Source organism: Vidua chalybeata, chromosome 24 (genome assembly GCF_026979565.1).
Source record: "Vidua chalybeata isolate OUT-0048 chromosome 24, bVidCha1 merged haplotype, whole genome shotgun sequence".
Classification (NCBI taxonomy): Eukaryota; Metazoa; Chordata; class Aves; order Passeriformes; family Viduidae; genus Vidua; species Vidua chalybeata.
This window is the reverse complement of record NC_071553.1, coordinates 6,796,633-6,819,963: the sequence shown is the minus strand read 5'-3', so window position 1 is coordinate 6,819,963 and position 23,331 is coordinate 6,796,633. Positions and strand designations below refer to the sequence as shown.

The 23,331-nt window shown below is 48.0% G+C and overlaps 1 protein-coding gene across 2 annotated transcripts; it reads right to left on the bottom strand.

Annotated features, from left to right (window-relative positions):
* Window positions 1-409: 409 nt before the first annotated feature.
* Window positions 410-22,962, bottom strand: CTTNBP2NL (CTTNBP2 N-terminal like). 2 transcript variants are annotated; one of them, XM_053964113.1, is made up of 5 exons: window positions 22,618-22,962; window positions 15,976-16,083; window positions 6,929-7,159; window positions 5,158-5,265; window positions 410-4,407 (listed from the first exon to the last, which is right to left on the bottom strand). In XM_053964113.1, the coding sequence occupies exons 2-5, from the start codon at window positions 16,072-16,074 to the stop codon at window positions 2,938-2,940; spliced, it is 1,908 nt and encodes a 635-aa protein (XP_053820088.1). In that variant the 5' UTR covers window positions 16,075-16,083; window positions 22,618-22,962; the 3' UTR covers window positions 410-2,937. The 2 variants fall into 2 exon arrangements, with proteins under 2 accessions (XP_053820088.1, XP_053820087.1); XM_053964112.1 differs by lacking the exon at window positions 22,618-22,962 and adding an exon at window positions 21,372-21,436.
* Between the last annotated feature and the right edge of the window lie 369 nt (window positions 22,963-23,331).

Sequence of the window (23,331 nt, the reverse complement as noted above, 5' to 3'; positions counted from 1 at the left end):
CAGTGTTCATTATTATAAAGTGTCATCCATTCCGAATCGTGACACTGTGGCAAAGAGGTACTCTAGGAAAACTGTTTTTACTTAAAAATACCTAAAAGCCAGAGCATCCATCTGGAGCATCCAGAGTTTGCTGTGCCACCTGAAGCACAGCTGCCCCAGGGCACCTCCCAACTTCCAGCACCAGCAGCTGCAGGTGGGTGGAGATGGAGGAGCAATATGTTCTGGCTGCAGCAGCCAAGACTGCTCAGGATCCATTGTACTCCCAAGAAATTCTCTTTCTTCTGACATTTCAGAGCTTCCATTAAAGCTCCAGGTTCCAGGTGAGCACAGATGCCCAGTTACCACCAGCAGAACTCTCTCCTGCTGGGCAGCCCCAACTGCAAACATTTCCTTAAGCAATTTGCACATCTTAAAAATAAAATCCTTTATTGATAATATGAGTGTTTAACATGTTTAATGCCATCAGCTATAAAAATGATTAAAGACTTCAGCTTGGTACACTTGGCTTTACAAATTTACAAGTGTTAATGAATTAATACTAGTGTTATATGTTTTGCACTTCATTATACTCCATTAGCCAGTGACAAACTCTGCAACAATGTCTGCTTAGGACACATGTGAGTTAGAGAGGAAAATATTTAGTTGCTTTCACACAGGATCTACATCAACAGTTAAAACTAACTCTAAATGTCTTATTGAATTAGTTGGATCCATTTTAATCCCTTGTGCTTAGTTTCTTTCAGAAGTTAGTCTACTAGCAAAAATACATTCTTTTGCATACCCCTTCCCATATTATATTTTAGAAGAAACAGTACTCAGTGCATTTCCTATTAGACTTCATCATAGTATCTCTCTCTAGAGCTATCAATAACGAAAGGGGCTAATACCAGTCAGATTAATGTAAAAGTAAAGAAACTCATTAAAGCAGTGTATACAAAAGCCTCACTTTTCAATCAGAAGGGATACATGGGCCAAAATCTATCTGCCCATCCATTTTTACATTTACTCTCAGCAAGAGCAAAAAAAAAAAATCTGCTGTGGACACTTAGTTAAAAAAGTAATAAATGTGCTTCCAAAAGAGTCACTGCCCATTTAGCCCTGGTTGCCTCCATGTCCCCGCTGTTAATACACAGACTGTTCCACTGGATTAGGAACAACAGCCAGCCCATAATACCACTACCTAAAAGGCTACTAAAAGGTCTGTGCAAACCTCTAACCCCCTGCCACGGCTGTGTGGGGTCACTCCAACAACAGCCACCTCAAAGCAGCACAGAGCTCCCACGTCCTGTGGGATGAGGCTCAGAGCCTCAAGGAACCTCAAGGAACTATGGGCAGCTCTGCACCCTCCCCTGGCACAGGGATCTTCCCACAACAAAGGGATTTTGCCTAATGAAACAGTGAAAACTGACGAAGGAGAACACGTCTCTGGCAGTGGGAGCTGTGCTCTGTGCAAACACCACTCTGCTGCTGAGGGAAGTGCTCAATGCTGGACGACACCGAGCAGCGAGTCCAGTTTCTAAATTTAGGATCAGCTCACGTCCAACACCCGAGATCGTTAACTCGGCGTCGTGCTCTCAGCCTCTGCCACTGATCTCAGGTGTTTGTCCTGTATTTTTCAGCACAATGACTCAGAAAACCACTGTGCTGTGCCTGTTGGTTTTCTTGCAGCAAACATTTCTGCACAGGAATCAGCTGCTTCTCCTGGGTCCAAATACTTCTTCACACACAAGATCTGCCTCAAACTTAGGCAATTCCTCACTGAGGAATTTTTTAAAATCTCAGTGAATTGCCATGTTTTCTTCATATGAGGCAGAAGATCAAGAAGAGATAAACACTTCCCTAATACACTGTGTGTTTATTATGTATGTGTGTGACATACTTACACATATCCACATATTCAATTCCACAGCAGCAATGATTTGGTTCCATATTTGCAGCCAAGGAAAGCTAGCCACAGCTAGTGGGTAAAACCCAGGTCAGTCAGCCTTAACTGACACAGAGGAGGAACAAAATTATTGCTTTTGTTTAAAGTTGAAGATCCCATGTTACAGGTGTTGCAAAAAACCTGTATTGGATGGATGAATTACTTTTTCAAGTAATAGTGAGATCTTTGTCAAGTGACAGAAAGATCCTTTTCTCAGAAGTTCTACACACAACAGTAGAATGCTTGAAGAGCTTGAAAATTCCAGGTGATACACCAGAAACCAGAGTTCAGCCATTTAAAGCACACAGGCATCTTGGCAGGAAAGCAGAAAGAACTATATTGACAAGGAATACTGACAGAGAAGTAATCTGGATGATATCACAACTAAATTTTATCCCAAGAAACTCCTGTGTGCTTCCTCAAATAGCTGGGAGCTATGTCCTGAAGGACACAGCCTGGCTGGCTGCACCAGTCTGGTGCTCACCTGGCAGAACTTGTAGCACATTTGCTAACTTACCTTAGCAAATGGAAAGAATTAAAAGGAAAACCAGTGTTGGTTTCAACATTCAGGACTCAGAAGAATTTGTTTCTGCAGCTAGATCTTCCCCTCCTCACCTTTTCCCAAGAATCACATTCATATTGCAGGCTTAGTTCAGGCACTTTTATAAAATGTTCATCTGGAATAAAAAGTCTGCAAAAATTACTTCTGCATAATTTAAAAGTAGCATTTCAGTCCCATTAGAGGTTGATAGGTCCCACCACATGATTATGGTTGTTATCTCTAATGATTTGACTGCTGCCATGAGACATTTGGAGGCTACTGTATAGCTGTAGTTAAGGTTTCTTCATAAACAAAAATATTTTCCTACCTATTAAAAAGAAAAAAAATGTACTAAATGCTTTATACAGACAGAATCTGCTACTATGGAAATAAATAACATGGAGTGGAAAAACAGTGTCTTAGCTCTGGGGTAAGCTAAGCTGTGGAATGTCACATTCCCATTTTCTGGAGACTAGCTGCTGCTTGGCAGGAGGATCTCCAGGTCTTTGCCATTTGACACGACAGTGTTGTTAGAGCAGCTGCTCGCCACGTCCGTGGGGGCACCCAGGGAGGAGGCCTGGGAAGAGGTTTTGGTTAGAGGAGCAGGAGCAGCAGGTGACTGAGCGAGGCCAGGCTTCTTCGGAGGAATGGGTGGAGGGTTCCCTCTTTCTGCTCTAGGAATGGTTGGTGACTTAATTCCAGGAGACAACGGGCTCAGCGGGCTGGAAACCTTGACAGGGCTTGGACAGTGCCCAGAGTCGGTTTTGGGGCTGACAGCATTTGCCAGGTTTCGGTAGTCCGTGCCAAAAGGGGAGCTGTTAGGGGAGACAGGCTTGATGGGGCCCTGCTGGCTGGTGAACCTGGACAGCACCTGAGTGACTGTGTTGCGGGCCAGCTGCTTGGCAGCAGAGTTGTCTGCCAGGGTGGGGGACAGATCCCGGGAGGGTGGGCTCTGCAGGCCGCCCGCCTGGTGCTCCTGCTCCGCCTGGGACTGGAACTTGTGCCGAGCTGCATGGAAACGCTGGTTGATGCCCACCTGGTAGGAGGACTGGTAGCCAGGGCTGCTGGCCGAGGCTCCCACCAAGCGTTTGGTCAGCACTGGCGAGGAGCAGGGAGAAGGGGTCAGAGAGGAGGCAGCTGTGCTGCTGGGAGACAGGGACACCCCAGCAGAAGGCAGCTGGGACATCAGGTGCACCGGTGACTCTGTTCTTACAGGAGAACTTCCATTCTCTACTGCACTTTCTGAGGCTGCAGCAGATTTCTCCCTGTGAACTTGGCTCTCTGCAGCATTTGTCTCCCCACCCATCTGCACGTCTGTGTCACAATGCCCATTGGATTTTGCATAGGAATGAGCAGGTGTAGAGGGGCTGGCAAACACGGTGTGAACAGCTTTGCTGGTGCTGGCAGGGTTTGCCCGTTCTGCCTGCAGACTCTCGGTCTGGCAGGACACAGACTTCACTGAGGGACTGTCAGTTGTGACCCCCCTGGAGGTCACCGAGGGGCTGGGATGCACAGGCTTGGAGGGACTGTGCTCCTGGCAAGAAGCCTCCAGCTCTTTCAGGGCTTTCTTCAGACATTCCACCTCTTCTTTGAGTGCTTTTGTACGGTTTTCTTCTCTGTTCAGCTTAGCTTTCAGCTGTTCTCTTTCAATGTCAAACTCTGAGAGCTGCTTTTCTACTTGTGCTTCCATCTGCAAACCCCTCTTCCTCTTGGCTGCCAGCTCCTCTTCCAGTTTACTCACCTTACTCTTCTCCTTTTCCAATTTCAAGCTCAGTTCTGCTGTCTTCTGGCCCTCTTCAGCTGCTTTGGCAGTGGCTTTCTTGCACTCCACAACAAGCATGGAAGACAGTTGCTTGTGGCGTGCCCTTTCCTCCTCCAACTGGCTCGACAGCTTCTTCTGCTCTTTCTCAAACTTTTTCACTTGGGACTTTTCAAACTCCACCTGGAAGTTAAGAACAAAAGAGATTTTAAGGGTACCATAAAACCTCCTGAAAGTAAATGAAGGGCAATACCCCAAAAGGGAACAGGTTTACTGTGTATCTTGGAGAAATTACACAGCAAAAAATGAAAATGGCTAAGAAAGAGGTTACTGCACCAGAAATCAGCAAAATAGTCTGGGACAACTCAGCTTGCACACAGTAACAATTATTACTTACTAGTAGTTTTATCCTGTATGAAATCCGATTGGCCTTTAGTGAGATACACACCAGTGTGCCATGCACTGACTGAACAAGCAAAGCTCCCTTCCACCTCATTTACCACTTTGTCAGTTTGCCTTTTAAAGGCATTTAGGCTTTAAAATGCTGATGTGTTATGTATGCTTAACAAAGGCTACAGCGCTTGAGTAACAGAAAACAGTGGCTTAAATATTTATTAGCATCTCTGAACAACACCCCCAGGAGATCTTCCATGACTTATTCTGAATTTTGAGTACTGCAGGGACCCATCAATTGTAAATGCTATCCTGTTCTTCAGACCTCTTCAGATTCCAGGCTGAAGTAAGATTTCAAAGCATTTGATTGCCTGTTAATACCTTTTAGCCCTGCTCAGCTACCAAAACACACAGAGCAATGTAAGGCTGCTTTTCATACCAAGATGATAAAAGCTAGGAGTGCCTTACAGAGGGAGGTTCCTGCTACTCTCCCAGCACAGCCCTGCCCAGCTGCCTGCCCAGGGTTGCTGTGGCTGGTACCTGCTGGGTGAGCCGCTCCCGCTCCTTCTCCAGCATGTAGGTGACATCGTCCCCCTCGGCCGTGTCCTGGGCGTGCCGCTGCCTCTCCTCCTCCAGGTCCAGGATCACCTGCCCAACAAACAGCAGCCACTCAATGCCAGCTCAGTGCCTCTGCACAGCTCCAGAATGGCACGGGAGAGCCACCACGGCAGCTTCAGACAGCCGAGCTCAACTCAAACCACAGAAAAGCAGCTTTGGACAAGTCCAATACATGTTATTATCTGGTCAAACTGAGTCAGTTTGTGAAAGACGTTAGGGAAACCTCACGCTGGGTCTATGTTCATTTTATTATTAAATATCTAAATTGCCCACTTTTCCCCCAGACTGTGCAATATCCTTGGGAGGTTCATGTCATGAATGGTGCCCTCATTCCAGAACAGTTGGGGCTGGAAGGGATCTCTGGAGCTCACCCAGCCCAACCCCCCTGCCAAGGCCTTGCCCTGGAGCAGATTGCACAGATCAGTCCAGGAGTGTTCTGAATATTGGCAGGGAAGGACAATCCACAACCCCTCCACAGCCCGTTCCAGTGTTCTGTCACCCTCTAAGTCAGTCAGTTTTTCCTCATACTCAGCTGGAAATTCCTGTATTTCAGTTTGTGCCTCTTGTCCCTCGAAACTCAGAATTTCCTGGCAGGACCATCAATGCAAGGCCCAGCAGGAGCAGAGGTGCTGCATGCAGGAGACACAGGGCTCTAACAGCAGGACAGTCCCTGCTGTGGCTCCAGCAGCAATTCCCACTCAGGCTTCTCCCAGCGCCTTACAGGGATTTGAGGACTCCAGTGTAAAGTTTATTTTAAAGAACATTAATTTGTTCTTCCACTTAAGAACAAGATGAGCTCTTGAAGTGAAACTGCTTCCCATAAGGGCCCAGTGAAGGAGCTCCTTCAGCTTTAACACTGAATTACATGAATAATTGAAATGCTATTAACAGAAAAGCCAGAATACAAACTTCCCAAGAGGCTCTTCTTATCTCATCACCAAAACTAAGCTCTCCCAACACATGCTCACCATGAATTTAGCAGCTCCTCAGTCTTCCTGAAATTTAAGCTTCCGAATAATGCTTAAATATCATCAAATATACGGGAAGCTTTCACAGACGTAGACAGGAAGAGGAAAAGGTGAAAAAATATCTGATTTTAGTGTATGACTTAGTTGGACATTTGGCTGAAAAGAACAGCCTTGTTCTTTCTTCTAGTGACATCAATTTTTGTGGTAGTGTGGTCTGATACATGACCAAGCACTTTATTGGTGTCAATATACATTAAAGGTCTGAAGAATAATAGGTGCTTCATTAAAGAGGCCAAATGGCAAGAAAAATACTTTAGGTCACTCCATACTTCCTTAGGGAAGCACAAGGAGGTGCCTTGCCCTGGCAGCAGCTCTTCAATAACCGTGGAGAACAAGTCCCAGGCAGAGCAGTGATAGGTCTGCTGAGAATTCCATCTTCCAGGAACCCTTTTTGCATTTTGGGAAGCATTACACCTCCCAGCTGTAAGCTAGATCCTTTTTGGTGTGTCCTAACAAAAGCATCTTGTATATATTTCACATTCTGGAATTAAAACTCATCAGCTGCATCACCTGGAGTGAGACGTTTAAACAAAGTTGCAAAGTCCTTTCAGTTACCAAGCCTCGGGGAACTTAAGTGCTTTTGCTGAAGTAACTTGTTATTATCTTTAACTTGTTACTAAAATGCAACTATAACTTGTGCATATCTTAATTGAGGCAAATCCTACCTTTCTGTGCCTGCTTTCCGCAGCAGCTAGTTGGGATAACATTCTTTCCTGCATATTCTTGCAATGTTTCATCACCACTTTCAAAATAGATAAAGGATTGGAGCACACTGGCTGCTTTTCACCATGATTCCCCTCTTTCAGCGTCTCAAAATCTCTCTGCAAAGCCATCAGTGGATCACTGATGTTGTATTTCCCATAGCGTTCCTCAATGAATGTGTCCCTGTGCTGGGCCTGCAACACAAAAACAAATTTGCATTTTAATATATTTAAACTAGCTAAAGAAACAGGGCTTTGTAGTTAATACTCCTTTTTTCCAGTTTTCTTTTTTTAAAAAGAATTTAACAGTCTGATGCATATCCTGTTATCTGCTAGAAATAAAGGAAATAAAGACAAATCTTGCTTAAAAACACAGCATCTCCACAATATATTCAGTCTACAAACATCCTCACACCACAGCTACCTGCCAGAGCCATGACTTACATTCCACAGCTGTGTGAAAGGAAAGAAGGTAAGTCCCAACTCTTGCTCAACAAAAGATTTAATCATTTATTGTGCATAAGTGAAAGAAGCAGTTGTGTGGTTTCCTTGACTATGTCACCATCAAAGAATTTTGTGTTGAGCAATTAAAGAGTTCCATTCTTGCAAGACCCATAAATCTGTGAATTGTTAATAAAATCTTTAATGTTCTCATCCAGACTAAACAGAGTTTAGTTTCTCAAGCAGCAAGACAGGAATGATGAAGTTTCCTTTGGTGCTTGTAGAATTAAGACAACTCACACGTACTAGGCTCTACATTTACAGTGCTTAATGGCTGGACTCGATGAGCTCAGAGGTCTCTTCCGACCCCAAATATTCCATGAATCAGCCATTCCATCTGGAAGTCTGTTTGTTAGGATACCCATAGGCTTATCCTATTCAATGATGACTGTAAAGGTCTAAAAACAAAACAGAATCTCATAGACAGATATGAAAGTATTATCTGTGTGTTCACCACCATGATAAGAAACCAAATATTTATGCAACAGAAGACACAGAAAACCAGATGTAGATTCAAAAGAGCCCTCAGAGGTGTCTTGGCTCAAAGAAATATAACCACTGATTTCCAGTGAAATGGTTCTGGGCTGAATTCTGAGCATTTGTGGAAACCTGTGATGACAGTGTTCCATTCCCCTTGCGTGTCACTGACAGCACCACCCCATGCCCAGCAGAGCTGATGCACCTGCCAAGAAATAACACCTGAACATGAGACTTCAGCTTGGCTCCTCTGGTCACCAGTCCTGTAAGGACTGCTAACCATGACAGTGCACACCTTCACTTTTCTACATAAATGACTTTTCTGGTCTGCACTGGCATGTCCTCGGTGAGGCCAAGAGAAGGAAGGGGCTTTCCCTCTGCTCGAGACACCTGCAGCACTGAAATGCAGGAGTGAGCCCCGGGACCTTTATGGAAGTGTGTTTAATTTAGAACAGACTTTAGCATGTGCGACCTACAGAAGGGCTCTGACCCTAAATGCCCTTTTCCTGCCACAGCACACACGTTTTCCCTTGAGCAACTGCTCCAAACAAGCGCTGTGTGCACCTTCCCAGGTGTGCTTCACCCTTCTGCTCCCAGCTGGGCAGAGCACAGACAGCAGGTCACCCTTTCCAAGCCAAGCACAGCAGCTCTGGAGCTGGTGGAGGGCCCTGGACACGAGTCCCACACCAGCCCAACTCTGCTGATGCTGGGAATGGCATTCAGCTGAACAAAGCTCCCTGCTCTGAATGCAGAGCCAGCCTGTGCCAGCCTCGCTGTGCACTTCCCAGAAACCCTTCCAGGGAGCAGGAACGGCAAACTGTCGCCCCTTTCTTATGGGACTGCATGAGGATCATCATTTAGACAAGAAAGACTGGGCCTGCCTCAAATGAAAAGACAGCCAGTACTTCTTGGAAGGGCTCTTTTGTGATGTCCCAGTATCAAAACCACAAATGGTTCCCTCGAGCACACAAGAGCAGGAGTCACAGAATTGTGGAACATCCCCACACAACAGCTGGTAGAGCTACACTGGAACAGTGTGAGTTAAATAATAAAACCTGGTTTTACTCAAAGCGCTGGTGAGATTTGCTGGTCCCACCTGCATTCTGAAATGCAGCCACATGATTAACATGAAATAAACTAAAAAAAATTGATTTTTGCTCTTTAAAGGAAAAGTGTTTGTATTACCTTGACAAGAGGCATAAAAAACCCAACCCAAAATATCTTCTCCATGACCAAATTAGAGACATCCATCCCGTGATTCCAGTTTGGAGCTGGATTTTAACCCTGCAGTAAACAAACACAGAGGAACAGCTCACACTTAGAGATACCCCTCCCTCTCTATCAGCAATATCCGTCAGGAACTGTGGATACCTTTGATCAGAGCTTCAGATATTGTTCTAACTTTACACAATAATAAAAAGGAGAGGAAGGAAAAGATCAGCCCTGGAAATGGGAGACTAGCCCTGGATAATGAGCTTTAATGAATCACAGGAAAAACTACAGGTTTGGCTTTTTTTTAGGAACAGGGAATCTTCTGTTTTTCTGAAGTGTTTATAAAAATGACTCAATGAAAGCTCCATATAAGTGTGGAGGGAATTTCTAAGTGACTCAAGCATTAATAAGTCTGTAAATATGAACTGGGATCTCCATCCAGCTGGCCTTACTGCTCTGACAGATGAACTAAATCCCAACTCATCCCAGTGCTGGCCATTCTACCCAGAAACATGGGAGAGACCCTTCAGAAGGGTGCCAGTGCTTCAACTGTGTAAACAAACCTTGCCTTTACTGCTGGGCAGCTTCTACCAGATAAGAGCTCCAAAAACTGAGATTAAGGTGCTCTTTGCAGTACTGAAGGTGTAACAAAAGCCATGTTTTCCTCTGCTCCTCACAGCACTGGGCTCTGAACTCTGAACAAACCACCCACTCTGAATTCAGTGGGGTGGTTTATTTCCTGTTTGGGAAAGAACAAGAAGTTCTTCCTTGCTGCTTTGAGCAATTAAGTATTTTCCTGAACTAGCATGACAAACAGATGAGACTATCATAACATTAAGAGCTTTCTCAAGTCCAGCTATTCTTCTTCAGTAGCCAGCAGAGCATAAACATTTAATTAAAGCTGTCTAGACTGGAGAAAGTCTTAACCAGGTCATCCTACACCGACCACACCATGTTTACAAAAACAAACCCAGTGCTTTGGCCACTGTGCACTTGGAAATGCAAACAGGGATTGTCCAGCCTGTGACACCTCTGTGCTACAGAGCAGCCAGCTGGGCCACCTGAATCACTGAGGCAGCTCTTGGAAAATGAAGTCACAGTGCCATAATCTCCAGAGGCTGTTTTATACAGGTGTGGAAATGTCACAGAGAATGACTTCTGCCATGGCTTGTGCTCCTCCCTGAGACAGCTCTGCAGCTCAGCTCCTCTGTTACAGGAGGTCATGTCCAAACATCTTCAACACTTCTGATTTTGTCCTGTCTGAACTGGATTCTACCTTAAATACAGTTGTTGTTCAGCTTTCAGTACAGAAGGAACGTGATGGTAGAGGAATACTCTATTAGTGAGCTCCAAGTGAAAAAAAAAAAAGAAAAAAATCAACCTAGATCTCAGATCCCAGCACAAAAAACACAAATCCACAGAAAGTCAAGGTTAAATGAAAAGGAAATAAGGTTACAAAATGCAGTGTCACACATACCTCAAACATCAGCAATGGTGCTATGAAAGAAGATGCAATTCTGTGCAATTACATCTTCTAATTTAGTACCTCCTCCTCTATCATCTCAAACCTGCAGAACTGTCAATTTCCCAACAAAATACTCGAATTCCAGAAGCAACTAAATGGATTATTCAGCAATTTTCAAGACTATTAAACTGACCTCTCCCAACAGGAAAAGAAGATAACATATAAGGTTGGGGTGCTTTTAAAAAAAAAGAAGGAACAATACATATGAACTACCCTTAAAAATAAACTTCCAGAAGACTGGAAAAATTAGGCATAAGCAGAGGGGGTTCCATGTGAAACTGGCTGGCTTTGAGCTCAAATTTGGGTGATGGACCACTGCTAGTCCTTCTGGGAAGAGATAATTCTGATTTTATGGGGCAGAAGCAACATCTGACCCAACTGAAAAGATGTTTCCTGTGCAGGCAGGCAAAGCAAAGGCTTTGCTTTGTTAGGAAAAAGCTACTGTTTCCTCTTGGCATTTCTAGGCTGTTTTGGGATGAATGTTTCTCATAAGCAATTTCTGTATTTTTTTAAATAAAATATTACTTTCTACTGAAACCTTGTTTATGTGACAGAATATTCTCTCTCTCTTCAGTAATCTTTACAACTTGTTTTACTGGAACATCAAACAGGGAATTTCCAGGACCTATTTCAAGTGTTTTTTGGACATCAAGTAGAGCATTTCTCCTCCCTGTAATTTCAGAGTTCAGGTTTTAACCCTTGGTACAAAGCAAACACACTCTTAATTAACTCTAGCTACTGAGTTTGCAGTTCTCCAGTAATAATTTGCACAGAAGTTACTCCTTCATGTAGCAGAGAGTGGAATAAGCTTTAAATAGCTCCTTACTGCCTTGAACTTCCCTATTAGCTTCTCTCCCCAGAGACAGAAGTTGGGAATGAAGACAGGCTGAGGTCACAGCAAGCCCTGAGAGAGAAGGGAAATGGGGGTGGGGACCACTTGCTTTGCCCAAAAAGAAATGTCAAAATGCTGGAGTGGGATTTCCAGTGTTGCACCAGCTCCAGCTCTGCAGCAATGCCAGGCCGAGCCACCAAGGAAACTGTTCAAATGCAGCTTCTGTCTTAATTGCCATCATTACATCAAGTGAGCAGACCTGATAAACGAGAGCTACCCACACTTGCCCAAGTAAGACCTGTTATCAGCTTTGAAAAACAGAAGCAGCTTTCTCAGGAAATGTCAAGCAGCACAGAAGTGCAGCTATTTCCTGGGAAGCTCTGGGCAGGGCTGGCTGTGCCTGGCCCCAGCAGCCTGGGGTGGTGCTCCAGGGCTGCTCCGTGCTCACCCCAAAACCAGGGAACCCAGCAGCAGCCGAGAGCTGGAACAAGAGCAGGAGCCCTTCCAGCAGGGGAGGCACCCCCACACCTCTCTGCTCCTGCTCAGCACACACCTGCAGCTCTGCAGGTGAGGAGAGTCACTTCTGGAAAGGTACTGGCAAACTGTGCTGCTTCAAGCAAGAAATAAACAAAAAAATTCCCCAAGCTTGCAAGAAAAGCTGTAAGGAATGCCTGCATTCCAGCAGGACAGCACCCACGGGAACACTGCTCCATGGAAGTTGCTTTCTAAGTGATGCATAAGCCCAATTTGCCCCATCTGTGAAAGATTTAACAGCAGGAAGGTTTTGTATTACTGAACTTTGCTTTTTATTTAAACAAGAGGTAGACTTAAGTTTTTGAAACTGCACTGTAAACCTAATTTCTAACAGTGGATTTCTAAAAATCCACTAACAAACAGCACCTAGTTTTGCATTAATATTGCTTTATGGTGAACCACTGCACTCAGAAGCAAAGAGATGAATACCAGCTCCCAGTCATTAACACAAAATAGTTTCTATTCCAGCGTAAATTGCCCGAGGCCTTATTAACATAAAAGAATAAGCCAGAAAGCTGTTTCCTGTTTTCTAAAAGTAAACAGAACTTCAGTTCTAATGTATGGAAAACAGGGGGGAGGGAACAAAGTGCTCTAGCACAGTGATAGAGATCCATTTAAATATTGAATTGTTTCCAGGCGTGGTGTGCTATTTCAGAAGGCAAACCTGTGGTTCATGCAACCCTTCCTACACAGCAGTAAGGACTGAGAGTCTAACTCTCAGGATTATGCAACTCTCTGACAGCATCTGGGATTTTGGATGATATAAACACAATTATAACTACAGGAAAAGGAGCACAATAAGAAGTCAGGCTTAAAATCTGTTCCAAGGAGAACATTGAAATTTATGTAGTGGACAGGAAGCTACTTTCAGGCAGAAAAAAAAAAAGCCGTTTTTTTTTTTTTTTTTTTGGAAGAGGTTTTGAAACAGAGGAAGCAAACTGAAGCACCGGGAAAGAATATTTTAAATACAGTCAGTTTGTCAGACAGTAAGGAAGAAAGAGCCAAGATCTGAGGAGAGGAGGTGAAGAGAGGGAGAAAAAAGCAGCGAGTTCAACAAGCAGTGTCTGGAACGCCTGGCTCAGCAGCTCGATTCTGACACAGAGAGAAACGGGGCCAGTGCCAGCCAACAAGTGCCTGATACCATGAGGGAGAGGAAAACTATTTTAAGCTTTGTCATCTGCACGCATGGAGTCTCTCTGCTAAATGCCAGATGCAAAATGTTTGTCTCTAAGTGTGCAGGAATATCAATTATTGCAGGCTGTACTACAGTCAGATGACATGTTTACAAATTAAGGTACTCTTCCTCTGCAAGTGCCTGTCCTTTTCTGTAATGTACCAAAAGATTTGACTCAAACAACCAGAACTCAGAATGATTTAAATCTGAAGCAGAAGTAAAATTAGCTCATGAAGGGAAATGTGTATTTGTTACTATGAGGGAAAGCAAACAGGCAGATAAAATTCTGATTTCCAACCACTGGCATCTACGTGTTTAACATAACTGCTGGAGAAAATCACTGCTGTGGTTTAGGATTATGCAATCCCCTAAGAAAGTTCAGAGGATTGAACTCCACCTGCTCCAACATATACCCACATTTAACATAAAACTATTTCTCCTCCAAAGAAATGCAGCTGCCGAGGCAGGACACCCTGTCCACCACACTTAGGGAACTGAGAGAGCTGTGTGAGACCATGTCAGACAGTTCCTCTGTGTGTGGAACAACCAGCTTCCCCAGCCCCAGCATCCCAGCGCCTCTCCTGGAAATCACAACTCAATTTGTCCAATTTATACACGTCAAACTAAATGCATTCAGGACTGCAAATCTTTAACTCAGTCTTAGAAGTTGTTTTTTCTTCAGGGCAGCACTTTTATGCATCAAAACGCGAGTAAACAGATTAGCAAGGTTTCCTTTAATTAGTCACACACAAAGTCTTTCGGGCAGTGAGGCACGGTAAAGCTGTTACCACAGTTACTATCTGCAAACAATGACAAAAACACTGAAAGGCCAGTATTTCTCTAGCTGTATATTCCAAATAAATGGACAAAGCAAAGCTGGAAGGTCTCTGCTGCTGAACCTTTGCCCAGCCCCCAGACCAGGCAGTGACACGAATTTCCTTCCGATGGGAAGGGCAGCAGGGGCAGCCAGGCCCGGGCTGCAGCACCACTGAGGACAAGCTCTGGAGGCAGGGAGCAGCACAGCTGGACACCTACCACATCCCACAGTGCTGCAGGCACACGCCACATGCCAGGGGTGCCAGCTTGGATTTGAAGCTCTCATTGCCCTTTCCCACCAGCTCCAGCTGTCCTCACAATCCCGAGATGAAACACTACAGCATATCCCTGACAGAGGAAGGGGAAAATAGCCCTAACCTTTGATTAGATCAGTATTTTATACTCCATAATTATCAAGCATAGGTTACAATTTAGTTTAATTTCTTCTCAGTTATGAGTACTTGACAAATTATGTCAAAGGCATTAATCTCCTCACACAAGGGGGAACTGCAGGTTAAATTTGAACAGGAAAGATAATTGCTTTACACTACTGGAAGGTAGGCAATAAAAAGCCTCTGGAATGGAGCTGCTACATTTCTTCCCATCAGTCTCTCTGTGCTCCACTGTACACATTTCACACTGAAATACTGAAGGGAGGCTTGTTTTGGTAACACATTCTGACCACACACAGTGAAAAAAGGGATCCCAGTTCAGAGCAGAAACTTGCAAGTGTGTATCAAAACAGAAAACAAACCTGAACAATAGTTTTGAGAGGGTAACAATATTCCTCCAAAATAAAAGGATTATCTAAATGCAAAAGCAACTAACAACAAACATAAGCATCCCAACTGTTCTGGAGAAGGATATGCCTCCACTCCCCTAAAAGATGTTTGGAATCAAGCTGGAGAAGCTTTTGCTGGAAAAGCAAGGCCCTGCAGCTCTCAGGTCTGCAAGCTGCCATTCCTCTTTTGAAATAGCTGCAAGTTTTATACATTATGAGCAGTGACAGGTCAGCTTGAAAAAGCCTTCAAGATTCAACCCTGACACAACTAATTCCTTCCAAAATTGACCACTGCCATCATTCATAGCACTGTTTTTTTCACTTTGTCGAGGCTGATTGCCAACCAGGCATCCTTCAAAGAGCAGCAGAATTACACATGGACAATGTATTTTGTAAAATAATTTCCAGGCTCAGCTCAACACAGCAAACTGTGCAGAGACCCAGGCTCCCTGATCCAGGCCAGCAGCAGCACAGAGCTCACACCACAGCAGCCAGTTTTCCTGCACCTGCCAGAGGAGGCTCCAGCACCACCCCTGCCTTGTCCCACCATGTGCTCCACGACCTCAGCTGCACTGACACGGATTGAAACTGGCTTTTTGGAGCAGTTTTAGCTGGCAGCTGCCTCACTGCAACGTTACACTAATGCTTGTGCCAGCAAAGGGAAGGAATAAGTAGCTGAGCACTCAGGGCTGCTGCTCTCAGCAGTGCCAGCTTACGGTGGCTTAGTCAACACAAAGCCACGGACGCTTTTTACTTAGTGTGACGTTATTGTCACTAAAAGACTAATCTGTGATCCCTCTTGGAGAGAAGAGTTTCTGCTTCAAGTAGCCCTCCTTGCTAAAGGAGAAAGAAAAAACTAAAAAGGGATTCTGGCAGACCTTTTACACAGCAGAAACACATGGTACTTTATCAGAAAGGATGGAAACACACACATAACACTGTATCTCAATACCACAACGCTTCTTGCAGCCAGCTTCCAACAATGAATTCCAAGTTAAAAATTATCTACAGCATTTACTGTGTAATCCTGCTGATATTAAAATGGGATTCTGAACTAGTAATGAATCTTTACCTCTGAACTTCACCTTGGATACAAGCTCTCTGCAGAACTTACTTACTGTTGTCATGTTTGTTTCTTATCCTGATACTTAAAACCTACCTTTAAAGCCTCTATGACAAGATCTCTTGCTTCTAATTCTCCCTCAAGAATGCTAAACAGCGTCAGTAGTTCTGGTTTGCTGAGTTTTTCCAGATTCATCCTGAAAACCTGAAAAATAATGAAACCTAGTTTAGCAGGCATTTCTTTGGACATCAAGATCGGTATTCGAAGCTATGACATATAATCTCCATTTAAGTTCAGCTTTCAGCTCTTTGGATTGCAAATTGCCCTGAGGGGGGATATCTTCTCTCCAGCTTCCAATGCCAGCTGCAGAAGATGCGTTTGTCACCTCCTCCCAAGGGACAGGAACATATGCACACCCAGATGGCGATGGCAGAATGTGTGGGCTAACAGGACAGGACAACATTCACCAAGAAGCAGCCAAAGTTAACAGGAGAGGGGAAAAACACGGATATCTGAAAGTCATACCGATTACACATCTGCCTCACACAGCTGCAAACATCACTGAGGAGCTGTGATGAATGAAGGCCAAAGTGGCCACCCACAGGAGCTCAGCAGTGATGGGAATGTTGCAGTGCTGGGATTCGCTTCCTGGGAATGCCATTGTCCATGCTGATGGAGCAGGCCCAAGCCACTTCACAAAAATCAATGCCACAGAAAATACACACTTAATTACTATTCTTTCAAACAGTTTCAATATCAGCCTCATTTATTAAATACAATTTTACTGCCTGCATAAGAGATCCATCATCTGAACTGCACATAAAGAGGCTTCTTATTCCCTTGCATCTTTGTTGATACACTTAACACTGTCCTGTAATAAGCCTTTTTGTTACATTATTTTGTTAAAAATGGAAATAATTTCAGACTAAATCCTTGTCTCTGATGAAATTATACCTATTGATACAGTCTTGTGCTTTGCTCAACCATCAAATACACTTTTCTGAGTCCAAGTCATGTCCATCTTTCACCACACTATGTGTCAAGCAGAAAATGCTACAGCATGAAGAAGCTACTTGGAGATATCAAACTCCAGTGGAAAGTGATAAAGGGTTAAATTAGCCCCTACTGGAGAAGTCTATCCAGCTAAAACATTCAGCTGAAGTCTAGTTTGTCTGAAGTCACTGCTCTTTTACAACTGATTTGCATAACTGTGCCTTGGAGAGTTACACACAAAAGCAAGTTCTGTCTTGTTCGTGCCAGAGCAGTTTTCCAGTCACTGGGAACAGAAAGTTCTGCAGTCTTCATACAGCAAGAGAAATCAGAAATCAACTCTGTGCCCCTGTGCTAAGCAGGGAAGTGTCTCATCACACTCACATTCCTGCCTCACACAGTGTTTTCCATGAAATGCCATAAAGCAGCAACATTTCTTACAGGCTCTCCTGGCTCACCCTCCCGTTGGCATGGGCCGCTCAAGGAAACGCCAGTGAAGTGACCACGGCTGGCTGTTCCAAAACCAAACTGAACTGGACACCACAGATCTGCCAGCATTGCATTTCTGTTCCCTGGTGCAGATCCATTTACAGATCCAAGAGGAAAACCCACGAGTGGAACGTTTGGGAAATCTGCTCATACTTGTCACTGTGTCCAAAAACCCTGATCAAAACTTGACACAAAGGCACAATTTAGGGAACTCACTGTATTGACTAAAATCACCTTTCTGTAGGCCAGGGCAGTGCTGGTCACTCTTCAGCACTGATCACTTCTGGTCAGTCAATGGACCTTGCCAGAGAGATGCCCAGGGTGGCAGCCTGACCATCTCCCTCAGCTCCGGACACGGCTGGAGGGCTCTGCTGCCATGGGGAGCCTGGCTAGCTGAGACCATGTGGAAGGAGTGTGATCTACAACTTGGTCATCTTGGAAAAATGGAAGAGAGGGCAACAGAAGCAGCAAAGAAATGCTAAAACATAAAGAAGTAGCCACACAAAGTGAGAAAAGACATAGCCTGGTTCTAGTCTTTGATATTTACCATGTTTGTGTTGGTGCTTATGTCAAAGCTGCAGCATTTCCCTGGGCAGCCTTTAGATGTGGAGTATCCAAGCATCTGCTTAGGAGATGCATGGCTTGATCTCAAAACCATGTCCTTGCTCAGACTAAACTCACAGGCTCTAAGACTGAATCAATACCAATGGGAAATGCCTTTTATCGCCAGACACTCACCAAGTAACATTGGGGCATTATAAACCTGACTGAAAAAGGAGAATTCCTTGGAGATCTTAGAACAAAATGTATCACATATTTCTGTTACCCCAGGACAGTAAGCGTTGGACATGGACTTCCAACATGACTGCATCCACGCCTTTCCTTTAAAAAGAGATGATGTGGAAATGCAGCTGCATCTCTCCAAGAGCTACCAAAGAGCTCAGTCTTATAGCAAGGACAGCTACCAGCTGCAGTTTGGTATTTTAAAGCTATTAGTCAGGGCAGCAATAATTTCTACTCTATATTCTAACTACTCCCATTGTGACTTGTTCTTCCCAGTGTTACAGGAACAAGCCATGCTATTCTTAGCATGCCTCTGTAGTCCTTAATGTGCTTAATAACATAAACAAACCCTGTCCTAAAATACACAGGTAAAAATACTTAAGGGAAATAAAGAGCAGGAGCCAGTTTGCACAGTAATCATTTATCCAACAACAAGAGGTAACATTAAAGGTATGTAAGTGGTACAGCCTCAGCTTCCTCATGTGCAACCTGCTGCAAGAGAAGATCTCTACCTGCTTTGTTTGCATCGGTTACTTCATGCTGCTGAGGGAACAGACTGGGAGCAGATGCAACAAATAAAGTCACTGCTCTAAAAAAGCCCACCAAAATGTACCTGTATCCTCCAGTGATCTGCAGGGAACTTTCAGAGCACCCCAGGCAGATGTCTGCTATGCTGAATGGATCACAATCCCAAGCATTCCCTTTAAGGGTCACTCTACACTTGGGAGCTGAAAATTCGGGGGACAAAAAAGCCCTATTCATTTGATGTTACTATTTTACAGAAACAAGAAGCATCTCTGGATCAGAGAGCTAATAAGCATGTATTTGAGCTCCTTTTCCCCTATCCAAATCTAAATCCAAATCCATTCCCAGCCCTCCAGGCTCCTGAGCTGACCTTTCCAAGGCTGCTTTCAAGCTACACATCCCTGTGCCTTCCCTCATCCCACTTTTTATCAAAAGATCACACCAACTCTATTAAATTACCCAGTTCTACCCCTTGCAAACAGTCTCATTCTACCAAAGGGATCTGGCCACCTCAGCTGGGGAACCTGACCCTCTATTTCCAAAGCTTTAACCAAGAGACAGAGCTTCCCAGCATCAGAAACAAGATCCAGCAATTCCCAGGGCATGTTACCCCTTTACATCCAGGGAAATACACTGAGTGCACTCACACACATCACAAACCACAAAGACCTTGTTGTTTAGTCTGATGATATAAATATTTTCCCCAAGTCTGAGATACACCACCATTTTTGGACAATAAGCCAGAGTTTAGAGCATAAACCAAGATTATCACTTTCTGCTTGCCTGAAGGTGAGCTTCCTTTCAGCTATGGACCACTGGAGTCTCCCTGACAGACCCATACCCACCCTCCAAGCAGATAAAACCTTTCTAAGAAAGTTATTTCCCAGTATTTCACTGAAAATAACCATGGAGAGCAGTTGAAGTGTCCCTACAACCACACGAGCCAAGAGACGGGGGAGTTATCTCTGGCATGTGCCACTTGAGGAACACCCAGATAAGCTCACAGCCCTGGCAGCTCCTCCGCGCCCTCAATCACGGCAGGAGGATCGTGACACCACGCCAGGTTTCATTTCACTGCTCTCACACACACAGGGGCACGAACCCACCGAAAGAATGTTGCCAGCACAGGAGAACCTCACCCAGCGACCTCAGCAAGGGCCGGAGTCACGGGCAGGAACGCAAGGGGAGCTGAACGCACAGCCCGAGGCATGGGGAGGGCAGCTTCAGGATCCTCTGCGAGCCCTTGGCTCAAAACTCTTCTACTTTTTAAAAAAACATCGTCAAGAACAAGGCTTGTTGCTCCTTCTTCCTCTGAAAGAGGGTATTTCCTAAACCTACACCACTGCAACTATGCCGATAATTCTGAATCAGCTTAATTTTCTTTCCTGTGCTCCTGAAGAGGAACTGACATTTTCCAGAAGCCAGCACAGGCAGTCGTGTAATCACATTAATGGGAGAAGCTAATGACCAGTTTGAGAAGTCTTGACAGACAAGTTCCCGAAACTGCTTCTGCGTGTATCGCGTGGTGTTTGAGTTGTTTCAATAATTACATATGTGTATGTAATGAAAAAATGCTAACAGACTTAATAATTGTGTATCCACAATGCTACCTGGCATTGCATCACTACTGTGGAGGTATAGGTTAAAATGAGAAGTGTTTCTATTTCCTTCACCTCTGTATCTTAGCCCTAAAGGAAAAAGGGCATTACCCACAAAAAAAAAAAACCAAAAAAACAAAAAAACCCCAAAACCTCACCACATTAGTTTTTGAAGTAATACTCAGAAGGAAGAAAATTAGCACAATTTTGACATGGATTTGGTGTGGGTCCTTGAAGCCCCTGTGCAGCAACCGGAGCTCCTTGAGAGAGAACCGAAACCTTCGCTGGCTGCTGACCTTCAGCCCCGCGCCCGGGGAGCCTCGCCCCTCCTGCCGCCCCCGGCCCCGGCCCGGGACGGGCGAGCACCGCGGGTCAGCCCGGGACACGGGCCGCCGCAGCCGCCAGCGGCACGGCCGGCGCTGCACCGGCACGGTCCGGGACCGGCACCGGCCAGGGAGCGGCGCCGGCCAGGGAGCGGCACCGGCCGGGAGCGGCACCGGCCGAGGAGCGGCACCGGCCAGGGACCTGGCACCGGCCAGGGAGCGGCACCGGCCAGGGAGCGGCACCGGCCAGGGAGCGGCACGGTCCGGGACCGGCACCGGCCAGGGAGCGGCACCGGCCGGGGAGCGGCACCGGCCAGGGAGCGGCACCGGCCGGGGAGCGGCACCGGCCGGGAGCGGCACCGGCCGGGAGCGGCACCGGCCGGGGAGCGGCACCGGCCGGGGAACGAACGACTGGCAGGGGCCGGGCTCGGCGGCTCCCGCGCTGCATTGGCCCGGTACAACCGCGGCGAACAAAGGGAAACGCCGCACCGGAGCCCGCGGCCGCGGGGAAGGAAGGAGGGTGCGGGGAACAACAGCCGGCTCCATCGCCTCTCGGTCCGCCGGGCCCGGCTGGACCGGGCAGCGACGCCCACATCCCGGTAACGCCCCCCGGCCTCCGGGCCCCCCGGCACCGCCCCCCGATCTCGCCGTTCCCCCCGATACTTCCCCTTCCCCGCCGCCTGCGGCCGCCCTAGTCCCGACCGCAGCCGCCCCCGCCGGCAGCGGAGCTCGGCCCCGCCACCGCCCCGCTCAGCCCCGCGGGCCGCGCCGCGCCGCCCCGCACCTGCCTCTGCCCACCCGCAGGGGCAGCGCCGCGCCGGTCCAGGCCAGGCCAGGCCGGGCCGGGCCGGGCCGGGCCGGGCCGGAGCGCGCCGAGAGCGGGACCCGGAGCCGCGCCCGCCCCACCGCACCGACCTGCCCGGCCCCGCGCCGCCGCCGCCGCCGCCGCCGCTCCGCTCCCCATCGGCCGCCCCGCCCCGCCCGCTGACCGACGGCCCGCCCGCCAATCAGCGCCGCCGCCGCCGCGGCCGCGGGCCAATCCGCCGCGGGGAAGGCGGGGCGAGGGCGGGCACAGCCAATGAGGCGGCGCGGAGGGCGGGGCCGCGGGTGAAAATCCCTTTTGTTCGCGGCAGAGCGAGCGGGCGGCCGTGATTGGTGCGTCACTTCCGGTGGGGCGGGGCCGAGGCACCGCCCGGGCCGCCGCCCCCGGCCCGTGGTTGTGTCCAGGGCGGGCCCCGGCGGTTCCCGGTCCGCTCCCGGTCCGGGTCCCGGCGGCGGGAAGGGCTGTGCGAGCCCGGGGCAGGGACAGGGGGACACGGGCCGCGTTGGAGGAGGCTCGGGGCGGGTGAAGGAGTGAATGCCTGTGGTGCCCGCGGCAGAGCAGTGCCCTCAGAGCCCTCACGGTGCCCCTGGCAGAGCAGTGCCCTCAGAGCCCTCACGGTGCCCGTGGCAGAGCAGCGCCCTCAGAGCCCTCACGGTGCCCCTGGCAGAGCAGCGCCCTCAGAGCCCTCACGGTGCCCCTGGCAGAGCAGCGCCCTCAGAGCCCTCACGGTGCCCCTGGCAGGGCAGCGCCCTGAGAGCCCGCACGGTGCCCCTGGCAGAGCAGCGCCCTGAGAGCCCGCACGGTGCCCGTGGCAGAGCAGTGCCCTGAGAGCCCTCACGGTGCCCGCGGCAGAGCAGTGCCCTCAAAGCCCTCACGGTGCCCCTGGCAGAGCAGTGCCCTCAGAGCCTTCACGGTGCCCGTGGCAGAGCACTGCCCTCAGAGCCCTCACGGTGCCCGCGGCAGAGCAGCGCCCTCAGAGCGGTTCTGAGCCCCGGCCCCGCGTCATTGCGGGACAGTTCCTCTCCCCCAACACCTCCAGGTCCTGCTGCCTTCCTGGCACCTGGGCTTGGCCTCACTCTGGACACTGATGGTTCGCCCAAGGGTGTCCACAGTATCTTTGTTTCCTTTGCGTAGCAGCCCTCTAACAGCGCTGCTTTGCAGCGTGGCTGGCCTGGGCAGTGACTCACTCACCTGGGCAGTGACTCACCTGGGCACCGCCCTCACTGCCGGGCACAACTTCCCTCTGAGGAGCTTTCGCAAGGGCCGAGCAATTCTCCCGGGCGGAGGTGCTGTGCAAAATCAGCGTTTCGATTTCTTTACCTGCCGTGGCCGAGCAAAGAGCCCTGGATGGGCGGGGGCGGTCGCTGGAGGGAATGGTGCCCGCGGAGGCCTCAGCCGGGGCGCTCTGCGGAGGGCAGCAGGATTTTTGCCGCCCGAGCTGCTGAGGCAGCACTCCGCTAAGCCGCGGGACAGCGGAGCGGGAGCGAACCCTTTCTGTGCAGAGCACGGCCAGCCGCTCCGCCTCTGAACTTTCCGTGGGATGCGCTTGGCATCGCTGGTTCTGGAGAGCTGAGAACAGTTCTCAATGGTTTTCCCCACTCCTGGGAGCGCCTCAAGCTGCACCAGAGGAGGTTTAGTTGGAACATTAGGAAGAAATTCTTCACTGAAAGGGTGATTGAGTACCCATTGGAATGGGCTGCCCAGGGAGGCGGTGTGCCCAGGTGTGCCCGGCAGTGCAGCCCAGCCGTGCAGCCCAGGTGTGCCCAGGTGTGCCCAGCAGTGCAGCCCAGCAGTGCAGCCCAGCAGTGCAGCCCAGCCGTGCCCGGCGGCGCGGCCCGGGCGCATCCCCGCGCTCCGGTGCCCTCAAACCTCCGGTGCCGTTGGCGGGGCTGCCGCGCCCCCGCGCGTCCGCAGCTCCTGC

Excerpts from the sequence above, each read along its gene's own strand:
- CTTNBP2NL (XM_053964113.1), bottom strand. The coding sequence starts at position 16,074 with ATGAATCTGGAAAAACTCAGCAAACCAGAACTACTGACGCTGTTTAGC. Across the intron at positions 7,160-15,975 it reads TTGTCATAGAGGCTTTAAAG|GCCCAGCACAGGGACACATT; the intron begins GTAGGTTTTAAG and ends TTTGTGTTGCAG. Across the intron at positions 4,408-5,157 it reads GGGAGCGGCTCACCCAGCAG|GTGGAGTTTGAAAAGTCCCA; the intron begins GTACCAGCCACA and ends CTTAACTTCCAG.